General features: G+C 43.5%; 1 protein-coding gene across 3 annotated transcripts in view; it reads right to left on the bottom strand.

Moving 5' to 3' along the window:
* The window catches only part of CMTR1 (cap methyltransferase 1), a 67,397-nt gene that overhangs the window by 49,705 nt on the left and 3,744 nt on the right, over window positions 1-13,948 (bottom strand). For all 3 annotated transcript variants that reach the window (XM_053304744.1, XM_053304753.1, XM_053304738.1), the window contains exon 3: window positions 9,448-9,602. In XM_053304744.1, the coding sequence (XP_053160719.1) occupies window positions 9,448-9,602 (155 nt within the window). The remainder of the gene's footprint in view (window positions 1-9,447; window positions 9,603-13,948) is intronic.

The raw sequence follows: 13,948 nt of genomic DNA, 5'->3' as shown, positions 1-13,948 counted from the left end.
GGTCCTGCTGCAAATGAGCAACCTGTGGAGAGCTCAAACGTCATTCATCAATGCCTTTGCCAGGTGTTTTAAAGTATAAACACTCTGGGCTGTTGGCATAGGAAGCTCTAACACAGAACAGATGATGGACATGGTCTATCTGTCTGTGTGTGCCCCCCCCCACACAATTCAGCAAGCAAGAAAGCAGATGAAATGCTGCCTGCCACAGCCATCCGCTTAAAGGGGATTTTCACACTACGTTCCAGCGAACCATGAGATTCCTTGCAAGCTTAATAAGAAAATTTATTTATTTAACACATTTTAATACCGCCCCATACAAAAGACCCTGGGCAGTTCACAATCTAAAAGCACAACTAACACAATTTAAAATGCATATAAAAACTCTAACACTTAAATGTTAAAACTATAAACTAAAAGCCTGACTAAACAGGTAAGTTTTCGGGTCCTTCTTAAAAACATCCAGAGAAGGAATGGCTCTAATTCTGTTAGGAAATGCATTCCAAAGTCCCAGGGCAACCTTAGAAAAGGCCCAGTTTTGAGTCACCACCAACCAAGCTGGTAGTAACCACAACCTTGACCAGATGATCTTACTAGGCAGCTGGGATTATGAAGAAGGCAGCGTTCTCTTAAATACCTTGGACCCAAGCTGTTCAGGACTTAATAGGCAATAACCAGCACTTTGTATTTCACCCGGAAACTTATTGGCAGCCAGTGTAGTTCTTTTAAAATGGGTGTAATATGATCTCTTTGGGAAATCCCAGAGACCAACCTGGCTGCTGCATTTTGTACCAGCTGCAGTTTCCTGACGACAAACAAAAGGAGCCCAAAGTAGAGCACATTGCAGTAATCAATCTTACCAGCATATGCACTACTGTTTTAAGGTTGTTCATCCACATAAATGGACATAGCTGACATAGCAGCTGAAGCTGATAGAAAGCCTCTGCCTCAACCTGAGAAGCCAGGGAGAGGTTTGGGTTCAGAATTACTCCCAGACTACGTACCTGCCCTTTCTAGGGCAGTGTAACCCCATCCAGAAGAGACAGATCTAAGCCACTTCCTAAATTTCAACCTCCCACACAGAGTACCTCCGTCTTGCTGGATTCAGCCTCAGTTTGTTCTCCCTCATCCAGCCCATTAGCAATAGCAATAGCACTTACATTTATATACTGCTCTATAGCTGAAGCTCTCTAAGCGGTTTACAATGATTTAGCATATTGCCCCCAACATTCTGGGTACTCATTTTACCGACCTCGGAAGGATGGAAGGCTGAGTCAACCTTGAGCCCCTGGTCAGGATCGAACTTGTAACCTTCTGGTTACAGGGCGGCAGTTTTACCACTGCGCCACCAGGGGCTCATTACTGCCTCCAGGCAGGCATTTAGGGAAGTTAGGCCATTTTCTGATCAAGTTGACATGGAGAAATAGATTTGGGTGTCATCAGCTTATTGATGATTGATTGACTGATTGAGTGCCATCAAGTCGGTGTTGACTCTTAGCGACCACAAAGATAGAGTCTCTCCAGACTGGTCTGTCTTCAACTTGGCCTTTAAGGTCTCGCAGTGGTGCATTCATTGATGTCGTAATCGAGTCCATCCACCTTGCTGCTGGTCGTCCTCTTCTCTTTCCTTCAACTTTCCCCAACATTATGGGCTTGTCAAGGCAGCTGGATCTTCACATAAAGTATCCAAAGTATGAGAGTTTGAGCCTGGTCATTTGTGTCTCGAGTGAAAATTCTGGATTGATTTGTTCTATGATCCATTTGTTTGTTTTCCTGGCTGTCCATGGTATCCTCAAAAGTCTTCTCCAGCACCAAAGTTCAAAAGCGTCAATACTTTTTCTACCTTGCTTCTTCAAAGTCCAGCTTTAGCATCCATAGAGTGTCATGGGGAAAACCATTGTCCAAACGATTCTAATCTTTGTAGGTGTAGACATGTCACAGCATCTAAATATCCTTTCCAAGGCCTTCATTGCAACCCTACCAATTGCTAGTCTGCAGCATATTTCTTGATTGCTGGATCCTATACTACCGATGGTCAATCCTAGAAGGCAGAAGGTATCCACCACTTCAATGTCTTCATTGTACGCAGCTTGGGGGTACTACTGGACCCAGCTCTGCTTTTGGAAGCTCAGATGGAGGCGGTGGCCAGGGGTGCCTTTGCACAGCTTCGGCTAGTGCACCAGCTGCGTCCCTTTCTCGAGAAGGCAGATCTGGCCATGGTTACCCATGCCTTAGTCACGTCATGGCTGGATTACTGTAATGCGCTCTACGTGGGGCTGCCCTTGAAGAATATCTGGAAACTACAGCTAGTGCAACACGCGGCAGTTAGGGTTTTATCCAGAGCTGCCCATTGGGAGCACATCACCCCCATTCTGAAAGAGTTGCACTGGCTGCCGGTTCGTTTCTGGGTCCAATTCAAGGTGCTGGTTTTGACCTTTAAAGCCCTTGACGGTTTGGGCCCAGGGTATTTGAGGGACCGCCTGCTCCCAAGGGTTGCTGCCCACTTGACGAGGACATCTGAGGGGGCCCTGCTCTGGGTGCCAACAATGAGAGGCCCGGCTGTCGTGCACTCGGGACAGGGCCATCTCTGTTGCTGCCCCCAGACTTTGGAATGCTCTCCCAGTGGCCATTCGCTCCTTGGACTCCATCACGGCTTTTAGAAAGCTTGTTAAAACTTGGCTTTTTATCCAGGCTTTTACATAATCGTTTTTACTACTGCTTCTGTGTGTTTTTACCTGTTGTATTGTTTTTATGCTTGTATTTTATAGATTTTAAATTTGGTTTGTTTTTATATTTTTTAGCTTAATATTTTTATTGTATGTTTTAACTTTTGTAAACCGCCTTGGGGTTGTCTTTTAACGAAAGGCGGTATATAAATGCAACAATAAAATAAATAAATAAATAAATAAATAGTCAATTCTGAGACTGGTTGCTGTACCAGTTGTCATTAGTTTAGTTTAATCTTCTTGACATTTAGTCGTAGACCCATTTTTTCACTGTACTCCTTGACTTTCATTTACTATGGGCTTGCAGATCATCCGCATTCTCAGCTATCAGAGTGGTGTAATCAACGTAGTGCATGTTATTGATGTTTCTTCCTCCAACTTTAAAACCACGCTCATCTTCTTCCAATCGAGCTTCTCTCAGTATATGTTCAGCATATAAATTGAATAAAGAGGGAGAAAGTAGACAGCCTTGTCTTACTCCTTTGCCGATCTGGAACCAGTCTGTTTCACCATGTTCCATCTGGACTGTGGTTTCCTGTCCTGTGTATAGGTTTCTCATGAGAACAATGAGATGTTCACTCATTTTCCTAAAGACATTCCACAACTTGACATGGTTGATGCAATAGAAGGCTTTTCTGTAGTCAATAAAGCACATATTGACTTATTTTTGGTATTCTTTGGCTTTCTCAATTATCCAGCAGGCATCAGCAACGATGTCTCTTGTTCCCCGGCCTTTTCTGAAACCAGCTTGAACATCCGGCATTTCCCTTTCCACGTAGGGCTCTAATCTGCATTGGATGATCCTGAGCATTATTTTGCTAGCATGTGAAATTAAGGATATTGTGCGATGGTTTGCGCAATCTGTTAAGTCTCCTTTCCTTTGGTATGGGTATGTAGGCTGACCTCTTCCAATCTGTTGGCCACTGTATTATTCTCCAAATTTGATGGCATAATTTGGTTGGAGCCTTGACTGATTCTTCTTCTGTTGCTTGCCATATTTCTGTAGCTATTCCACCAATTCCTGTAGCCTTCTGACATGGTAACGACCGGAGTGCTGAACTAACTTCATCTTTCCTACTAGAGGTTCTTGCAAGTAGGGAATATCTTCTAGAGTATCTTGGATATTGATGTCCCCACTTTAAGATTTTCAGAATACTCCTTCCATCTCTGTTTGATCTTCTCTGAGTTAGTTAGTATCTGTCCTTTGGCATCTCTTAACATACCAATTGAAGGTTGGAACCTCCTTCTGAGTTCAGAGATCATTTGGAAAACTTTCCTTGTTTTTCCGTGTCTATTTCCATCCTCAAGGTCTTTACAGATGTCATTGTAGTACTGTTCCTTGTCTCTTCTAACAGCTTTCTGAAATTCCCTATTAAGTTCCTTCCTGAGGCCTTTATCTTTCTTGACTTTGGCTTCTCTCCTCTTCTGGGCAATTTCCATCGTCTGTTCTGACATCCATTTTGCTTTCTTCTATTTCTTGGTCTTTGGCAGACTCTTCTCACATTCGTCCTTAACAACTTCTTTGATTTCATTCTACAGTTCCTCGGGCTCCCTGTCAATGAGGTTCAGAACTTCAAAGCGGTTCCTGATGTTCTCCTTGAAAATGGTGGGTACATTCTCAAGATCATATTGTGGAAGCTGGATAGCTTTCTTTTTTCACTTTAGCGTAACTTGGAACTTGTGCATGAGCAGTTCGTGATCTGTTCCACAGTCGGCTCCCTGGCCACGTCCTTGCTGTTATAACTGAGCTCTTCCACCTCCTTGCACCAATAATGTAATCAATTTGATTCCTATATGCTCCATCTGGTGATATCCATGTGTATAGGCACCACTTTGGTTGTTTGAAGAATGTGTTATCAATTAAGAGATCATTGGCTCGTCAGAAACTAATAAGTCGTTCTCCTGCTTCGTTTCTATTTCCTAGGCCATACAATCCGACTGTAATTTCCTCACCTTGTCCAACTTTGGCATTCCAGTCTCCAAACACCACCAGCACATCTTGCTTGCATGTTCTCTCAATTTCAGACTGAACTTGAGCATAAAACTCATCAACTTCCTCTTCTTCTGCATCAGTTGTTGAGGCATAGACTTTGAGAACTGTCATGTTAAAGGGTTGTCCACGAAATCTAATTGATTTTAGTCGGTCACTGACCGCATTTTACCCAAGTACTGTCATTGCTATATCCTTCCTGACTATGTAAGCAACACTGTTCCTCCTTTGTTTCTCGTGTCCTGAGTAGTAAACGGTATGATTTCCTGACTGAAAGTGTCCCATTCCAGTTCATTTTAATTCACTGGTGCCCAAGAAGTCAATCTGTAGTCTATTCATTTCATCTTTCACTGTGTCAAACTTTCCCATATTCATGCTACTTACATTCCACGTTCCCATTGTAATTCTGTCTTTGCAGCTTCGGATTTTCTTTTCCCACACGGCAACATCAGCTGCTAGACGTTCAAAAGGCTTTTATCTAACCACGTCATGAACACCATCGGTACTCTGAGAGATTCTCAGCTCTTCCTCAGCAGCATGTTGAGTACCATTCAACCTGAGGGACCCATCATCCGGCACTACATCGACAATCATTCTATTTTGTCTATTCATGTAGTTTTCTTGGTAAATACATGAGTGGCTTACCATTGCCTTCTCCTGCGCAGTATGAAATTATGCCTTTGTCGTCACTGAAGTGATCGCCTGCCTCCAGTAGCTTCCTGTATCGCTGCTGCCCAATATACGTGCCTGCTTGCTTTAGCTGGGCAGCTGGGATGACCTTCGCGCTTTGCGTGACCCTACTGGGAGTATACCTCCCGGCGTACTTCGCTCATCCCTCCCAGGAACACCCCCCACCACACACAGACAGTAAGCTAAAAAGTAGAATGCAGGACATCTAATGCCCCTGGTTAAACCTGAAAAGCGAGGCATCACTTTAGATCTTCAGAGTACTGTAATACACCTTTAAAAATAAACCATTTACATTCACGTTTCCCGCATCCTTCCTTAGCCTCACGTCTGTTCTGCAGGGTATTGATAATACCCTGCACCAAATCCCTGGTGGTCTCTCCCAGTAGTTTCATGTAGGTTTTTAAAAGCATTGGAAATAGAATGGAGCCCTGCGGGATCCCATACAATAACTCTCTTTTTGAAGAGCAACAATTTCCAAGTGACACTATCTGGAACCTACTCAAGAGGTAGGAGCAGAACCACTGCAAAGCAGAGCCTCCCACTCCCAACACTTTCAGGCACTCCAGGTGGATACCATGGTCAACAGTACTGAAAGCTGCCAAGAGAGCCAAAAGGACCAAAAAAAAAAAAAAGCCACACTCCCCCTATCAATTCCTAATTGGAGATCATCCAACAAGTCAAGCAAGGCCTTCTCAACCTCTTTCAATTAACAAATTAATAATGGCAGACAACCTTCCCTGAAAGGCAGTTGCCCACCACTACCATCATCCCTTGCAATGCAAAGCTGCAGGGGGATTTAGGATGTGTGCTATGGTATAATTCACACAGGGTGACAGTGAGGTCTAACAACCCTGGCCAAATTCTTTATGTGAATTCTGCACCCACCCAATAACAGGCCTTCGAATCCCTCTGAATAAATGGGGTTCCTCAGCAGACAAGCCAATATGAAAAGGATTGCCTGAAGGAAGAAACTTGAAAAATCACTCATTTGCTTTAAATAATTAAAGCAAAGCTTTCTACAAAACTCAGTGATGCACTGAAATTCAACAGGTGATTTCCCCATCACTCTTATCTCCAGACTAAGGAACGCTTTGCCTGTTTCTGAGTGTCTGCTGCTAATAAAGACACTGCTACTACTGCAACCAATACTTATATACCACTTTCCAACAAAGGCTTCAAAGAAAGAGAGAGAGAGAGAGAGAGAAAGCTCACTGTCCTGAAAGGGCTCACAATCTAAAAAAGAAACATAAGATAGACACCAGCAACAGCCACTGGATATGATAGGGCCAGTTGCTCTCCTCCTGCTAAATAAAGAGAATCACTACTTTGAAAAGGTGGCTCTTTGCTCAGTTAGCAGGGAAACAGCTCACTTAACTGTGGTCAGGAGTTGGGGGGAACCCCAGATGGCAGCCCTAGGTTGAAATGTCGAAGGCTCCAGTCACCTGGATGGCAGAAGCATTACGCCTATAGCCTCAAGGGGCATCACTGCCTCTGCTCCCTTCCTACTGACCCTGTTTGGTTTCTGAAACCTGCCCATTGCAGCTGAAGATGAGTTTGTAAAAACACAAGGAGCTTGGTATGTGTTATTACAAAGGCAAGATTACTCTTTGTAATATCTGGAAGGTCAGCCCTAAGGTTCTGTTTTTAAAAAAACCCTGCATAATACCATTGAAATTTTCCATGCTTGCCTAGGAGGAATTATTCCATATTTCAAAAAGGTCATTTAAAAAAATATATAGGAATTCACATGGTTCCTAAAAGCAACACGACTCCAATGCCCCAAACTAGGAATTCCATTTATATTTAAATCTACAGGGACTCCGCAACATACCAACATCCGACTTACGAACACCCACGCTTATGAACAAAGCTCCAGAGCACAGAAATCCTGGCATATGAACACCAACCTGCATATATGAATGGGGTAACAGCATGGCATAGCCTCGGCTGTCCTTTCTTAAAGGGACCACCTCCTGTGTTAGTATTAAACACCCCTTTCTCGGCAGCTGCTGCCTTATTTCTTGCAGCCGAGTGCACTAGAGCATTGAAATCACTCTGCAGGTGCTTTAGCAGCAGCACCAAGCCAATCTCTTTCTGAAAGCCACCTCTCTCCAGAGCAGCGGCCTGAGTTTGGGGTGCCAGCACCTCCACTTTGCACACCTGTTTCCTATTCTTGCAGCTGCATATACACAGCTGCTTCAGCAGCAGCAGCACGTGAAAAGGAAGCTCTCTCCGCGCACAAAACAGAGGAGGCAGCCGCAGCACCAACTGGAGAGCAGCCTGCCATGCTGGTGGGAAGCAGTGTTCAGAAAGAGTTTGGCTTGGGGTTCCCCACAAAATGCCCAGGTCCCTTTCAGTATCTCCAGAAAAAGTCTCCATCTACCTACTGTATTCTTTTTCCTCAAAATAACATGCCTTTCCTCCAACTCCAGCATTGAAAGTAAAGGTTAAAAAATTGTATTTCTTAATTTTATAATTTTCCTGGGTTTTCCCCATTGCTAATATTGCACAAGTATTGCTTTCTATTATTTTTAATTGCAAATGTATCGCATTTCAGCTACCTTATGGTTTAAATCAGCTTCTGTGGGCTACCCTGGGAACCTAACCACTATTCCAGACATTGTTTCTATGGGAAAATGTGTTCCAAGTAGGGATGTGCACGGAACTGGGTGGCGGTGGCTCAAGGGGGTGGGGTGTCTCACTTAAGGGTGGTGGAGGGTGCACTTACCCCCACCCCCACCCCTTTCCCCCCACCGGCATTCCATTTTGGTAAAAGCCTTCGGGGAGGCAGCGTACCTCCCTGCCACATCTTCCTCCTCTTCGGCCAAAAGCGGCCAGAAGCATCCGCTGCCCTGAAGGCTTTTACCAGAACTGAGAGCCGGCGGGGGGCGGGGTGGGGGGGAGGGCTAAGTGCACCCTCCCCCACCCTTAAAGCAAGGACCCACCCTCCACCTTCAAACCTCGAACCCACCCAGTGTTCAAACCTTTTCAGAGGCCCGTAAAAGGGTCTCCGAACAGGTTCGTGCACATCCCTAGTTCCAAGTTCCATTGTTGTAAACCGCCCAGAGACGTATGTTTGGGGCGATATACAAATATGTAAAGTAAAATAAAATAAATAAATAAGTTCCAAACAGCTGACTTGCAAACTAACTTTTGGAACACAACCCATTTGCAAGTTGGGAACTTCCTGCATTTCAAAGATTCGTCAAGCTAGGAAGCCATTTGAAATTCTGATACAAATACAACAAATACAGTGAATATTTATATAGCTTGGAGCAAATAAGAATAATGAGTCTATAGAGCGAATGTGTAAAGTGTAATGAGGGCTTGGACATGGTACAGTATGGGGATGTGGATAACGGCACTGAAGTTTGCCTTTTAAGGGGAAATTATACTCACCTGGGTCAGAGGTCTATCATCCAAAATCATCGTAATCTTGATCTTAATGTCAGCACTAAAAAAAGCAGGGAAAGAATCTTCCCTCTATAATACTCAAACATTTTGGAAAACCGAATTCCTGCTATTGTAATGACATAGATAAAGACAACAACCAAGGTTGGAAAAATCCCAAGCATTTTAATCTGCCCCTACATACCGGCTGATTAAGCTGATACTGATGGACAACAAGTAAGATGGGGCAGGAATGGGAATCTAAGCGGAAGTACAAGGTAGTGTGCACCATCAGTGAGCAATTTTCTTCTAGTTTGCAAGTTCTATCCAAAACAAACCATCACACCTTATCTTATTTGCAAATACTGCTCTTGTTTTTAACAGTCACCCGCCGCCCACAATTGCCAGAGCTAGTTTGAAAAGCTAAACCCCACATCTGAAGCCTAATTCTGTAATTTGCAGTGTGCCTTTGACCATCCATATTTCCCGCTTCCCAGACTGAAAGGTCAACTGGAGCATATCTTGGCCCAGCGAGGTTCCAAGGTGGGCTTGGAATCTCGCTGGGCCAAGGTATGTTTCTTGCCAGAAGTACTGACAATGCTCTCAATCTCCATTTAGGCTTCAGCAGGATGTACAAGAGGCACTACGACCTACCATGAGTTTCTGGGACACGCTGTTATACATGGAGTAGCGGGAGGACGTGCCTTCCACAAGAGAGTCTGCATTGAACTTATTGCTGAAGGAGCCAATGACAGGTCGCCTCTCATTGCTCTCACTGTCAGACTCGCTGCTGCTTGTGGTAGAAGACTCTGAAAACCAGAAGAAAGAAACAGCATCTCTCAACAATCAGGGTCACAACAGCATGTAATATTCATATCCTAGTAGTCTAAAGTCCAATTGACTGCTGGAATTTCAATTGCCCAGATGATGTTGTGAGAACCAGGTAAGCTTCAACTATAATTCGCTCAGTGTAGCACACTGGGTTGGCAGATTGAGGAGATGAGTGAAGAGACTTCAGTCCACTTTCATGAATATGATTGCCAAATAAGCACGTCTCAGGATCAGCCTCTGTCTTCTGCTTCCCAAACATGTGAATCCTGAAAATAATTAAAAAGGAAGGATGCTCTCTGGCTAGGAGAAGGTTGATACACATGTATCATCAGTGGACCCCTATTAGTGGAACTCTGCTAACTGAACAGAAAAACACATTTTTAAGCGGAGATTCTCTCATATAGTGTTTAGCAAGAGAACAACTGGCCCTATCCAACACCAGCACATCCCCCTCCAGTGGCTGTTGCATTGTTTCTTTTTAGATTGTGAGCCATTTGGGGACAGGGAACCATTTTATTTGTTATTTCTATGTAAACCGCTTTGGAAAGTTTTGTTGAAAAGCAATATATAAATAGTAGCAGTAGTAGTAATTGCTGAACAGAACAGAAACGCTCAGCAGCATTCAGCTAAAAGTACAATCAAATTTATTAGCTTTGCACCCCTCTTTTTGACTGGAGTTCCCAAATGTCTATGCTATAGAAGTACTGAAGTGATTTACTAGGCAAACAACTTCTAGGGAAGCTAGTCCATTATTAAAATCTAGCTGACTCAAAAAAACCACAGCCCAAAGTTTAGCTAGTTATTTCTAACCAACCAATGCAACCAACCCGGCACCCAACTGTCAGCACACAGACTCTCTTGTTCCTCAAGCCCAAGTGAGGTTTCTCTCTCTCTCTCTCTCTCTCTCTCTCATCTATTGAGCTTCTGCTTCTCTTATTGCAGCTGCATTGTTTTTCAACCAACCCTCAGCAGTTAGGAAGTTTGTGAACATTCTGCAACATCACAACTGTTCAGCTAATAAAGTCAGTTTCACAATCAACAGGTGGCCAGCTTTCAACCTATCACATCTCTTTGATGAGCCAATGTGAGGGACTGCCCTGTAATGATAGCAAAGGCTATTTGCCTTCTCCTTGAACCTTTAAAAACCTCTATATTGATACCACTTCAAATCATTTAGCTCGATTACTTGCTGAATCAAATTATATAAGTTTACAATAATGGATGTAGAAGTACATCACTGACACAGCAGCATAGTAAAATTCCCCCTTCTCTGCAGCTACTACTCTACAACATCCTTCTTTTAGTGTGCTATTCATCCCCCCTCATTTAATTTTTATTCTTGTGCCCTGGAATAACTAGTGTGTTCTTAATTAGAAGAACATGTGTTTTTTTTAAATTCATCTGTGTATGATCTTACCAATAAAGACTCTTCTCTTTTCAGATACCATTTTGACCCCGACCCCAGTCCTCCCATTCTGCAGTTCAAATCCACAAATCAGAGTTTTCTTTTACTGTCCACATCAAGGGTATCTTATTCTATTCAAAACCTCCCAGAGTTGGATCAGCAGTGTTGTTTTGGGCTCCACTAAGGAGAAAAACCACACTGCCGGCTGTTTATTCCCTGTACTATTCTAGTGCCTCTGACTTCACACAGCACTCATAATGGTTTTTACCAAGGTCATCTTCTCTAGAAATTACCAATGGGGATTCTCATCACCAACAGCTAATTTCTGATCATTTGTCCAATAGAACATTAACCGCAGGTTAAGTACAACCAAGTTCAAATATGAACAGGCAATAAGCATTTGTATACCTGCAACAACACAAAGAGTAAAGGGAATAAGATCAAGGCCCAGTTCATACACCATGGGGAGCCAGGACTGAATTCTGATTTCATGCAATGTTCTCTGGCCTCAGGAGCATGCGCAATTTCCCATCTCCTCTGTGCATAAGGTGAGGAAGGATTCTACTTCTGATACCAGCTTATAAAGTCAGGATCACTCATTATGCCCAAACTAAGCAATTCTGCCTTATTCTAGCCAAAGAATAAAAATAAACTAGGAATAACTAGTGCGTTCTCAATTAGAAGAACATCTGTTTTTTATTCATTTGTGTCGTATTTTACCAATAAAGATCCTTCTCCTTTTGGACACCATTTTGATCCCGACCCCAGTTCCTTTCATTCTGCAGTTCAGCTTCAGATCCTAGTTTGTTTTGAAACTCTGGCTAGAATAAGCCAGGATCAGTTTTGAACATACAAGGGATCCTAACTTATTCTTAGCCAGGATCTGAAGTAGAACCCTTCCTCCCCTTGCATGCACACCCAAGGCAAGGGAACATTGCACAAAAAGGGGCATTGGTTATTTACTATGAAAGTTTATTCCTGCTGCTGGATATGAGGACATATTGTGAGTTATATCTCCTCATTGTTCCAGAGGCAGGACTACGCAAATTGGTTTAAAGAGCTTTAATAGCCCTGTGAAGGATAATCCTGCCCAGTTCTGAGTAGCCAAGTAGAGAAACCAGAGAACAGAAAATACTAATTTAGAGGACAACTTTGAAGTACAGTAACGTAGAGAAAACAGGCAGTCTCCTCAGTAGACCCAGAGAGCCCAAGTGGGTGGGCCAAGATGTCCTCATATCCAGCAGCAGGAAGAAGCCTTCACAGTAAGTAATCAATGCTCCTTTCCCTGCTGTAGAAAAAGGACATCTCATGGGACATGCCACAGCTGGTGAGCCCAGGTGGGAAAGGTCCAGGGCTACTGCTGAGGGAGTACCTGCTGTAGCACTCTTCTACCAAAGGAAGCTTCAGCAGAGTGTTGTAATGTCCATCTTGGCCTTGTGTCCATCTTGAAATGTCTTGTGAAGGTAGACAGAGATGACCATGTTGCTGCTTTACAAATCTCCAACCGGGGAGCATTTGTAGAGAAGGCTATCATTGCTGCTGCCCTGGTAGAAAGAGCTGAGATATGCAGAGGTGTTGATATTTTTAACATGTCGTATGCCAGGGATATGGCATATGGCTTTGATCCACTTGGTAATAGTGGCTTTTGAGACCTTCTGGCCCACAGAAGTAGGGAGGTATGACATGAACGAGGCATCTGAGGTCCAGTATAGCTCAGTATGTTGGATGTAGGTTTTAAGCATCGTCGGCCATCTACCTTGTGCCGTGCACGCTCCGGCGGGGGTTTGGGGCAAAAAGAGGGCAGGGATAACGTCCTGGGATCTGTAAAAAACTGATGGCACCTTAGAGTTGAATGAAAGATCGATGATCAGTCTAACTGAGTCTGTTGAGACCTTCAGCACCAAGCTTCCAAGGTTCTTCACCTGCTTCCTCACATGGGAAGTGGGCAAAAAATCTTAGAAGCTTGATGTTGTTGGGTGCTGTGGAGACGTCGACCTTTGGGCATCTGAAGAACGCTGTGAGTAGACGGAATGTCCTATGGTTGAGGACAAAGAAGGCTTTTGGAGAGAGGAGAAAAGGCTGTCTCTGGAGCAGATGCAGGACTAACAGAATTGAGCAGGGTTATTCTTCCCAGGGCTATTAAAGCATTCTAAACTAATTTGCATAGTCCTGCCTCTGGAGCAACAGGGAAGTATAACCCACGAGATGTCCTCTTTCAGCAGCAGGGAACCAGTATTCAATCCTGGCTCCACATTACATCTAAAGTAGGCCCAAACCTAAAAAGGGTCAATTCATCCTAGAGCACCTGCCCTTACAGAGTAACAGAAGACTTTGCCAATATGACTTGACAGGCCTTTACTCGCTGCTGAAAGCAAGGTCTCTTTTGCTTGTTTTTTTTCTAAATACAAGATTTTGTCCCGATAGGAATTCTCTACAACACAAAGAAGCTGAGCCTTATCTTCTGAAGAATTCTAGTGTAAGAAATACAGTGACCTACTCCCCCCCATTCACAAATTACCAATTCAGTACAAAAATCTGCATTATTATAATCTGATTATCTGCATAAACCTTTGGCAGGGGGAATCACTATTCCTTCTCCTTTCTGACATTCCATAAGAAGCTGTAGCCATTTTTATTTCAATAGGCAATTGGTATGTTGGCCTGCTGGGTGTTTAATTTGTTGCTTGTCTGACACCCTAAGGCTTATGGTACTCTTTATCTGCTACCTCCTGTTGTATTTTTAATTGTGATTTTAGTGTTTTAAATTTTGTTATTCTAAGTTGCCTTGGGCAGCCCTCTATTGGGGCAGAAAAGAATATAATATACATATTTTAAATAATAATCTGCAATGATAAACCCCTCCTGTAGTCTACCAAAAGAAAACCACAGGGCTCTGTGGGTGCCAGGAGTCAAAATCAA

This window comes from Hemicordylus capensis, chromosome 1 (assembly GCF_027244095.1).
Source record: "Hemicordylus capensis ecotype Gifberg chromosome 1, rHemCap1.1.pri, whole genome shotgun sequence".
Lineage (NCBI taxonomy): Eukaryota > Metazoa > Chordata > Lepidosauria > Squamata > Cordylidae > Hemicordylus > Hemicordylus capensis.
Note: the sequence above shows the minus strand (reverse complement) of the source record. Positions and strands in the feature narration are given on the sequence as shown.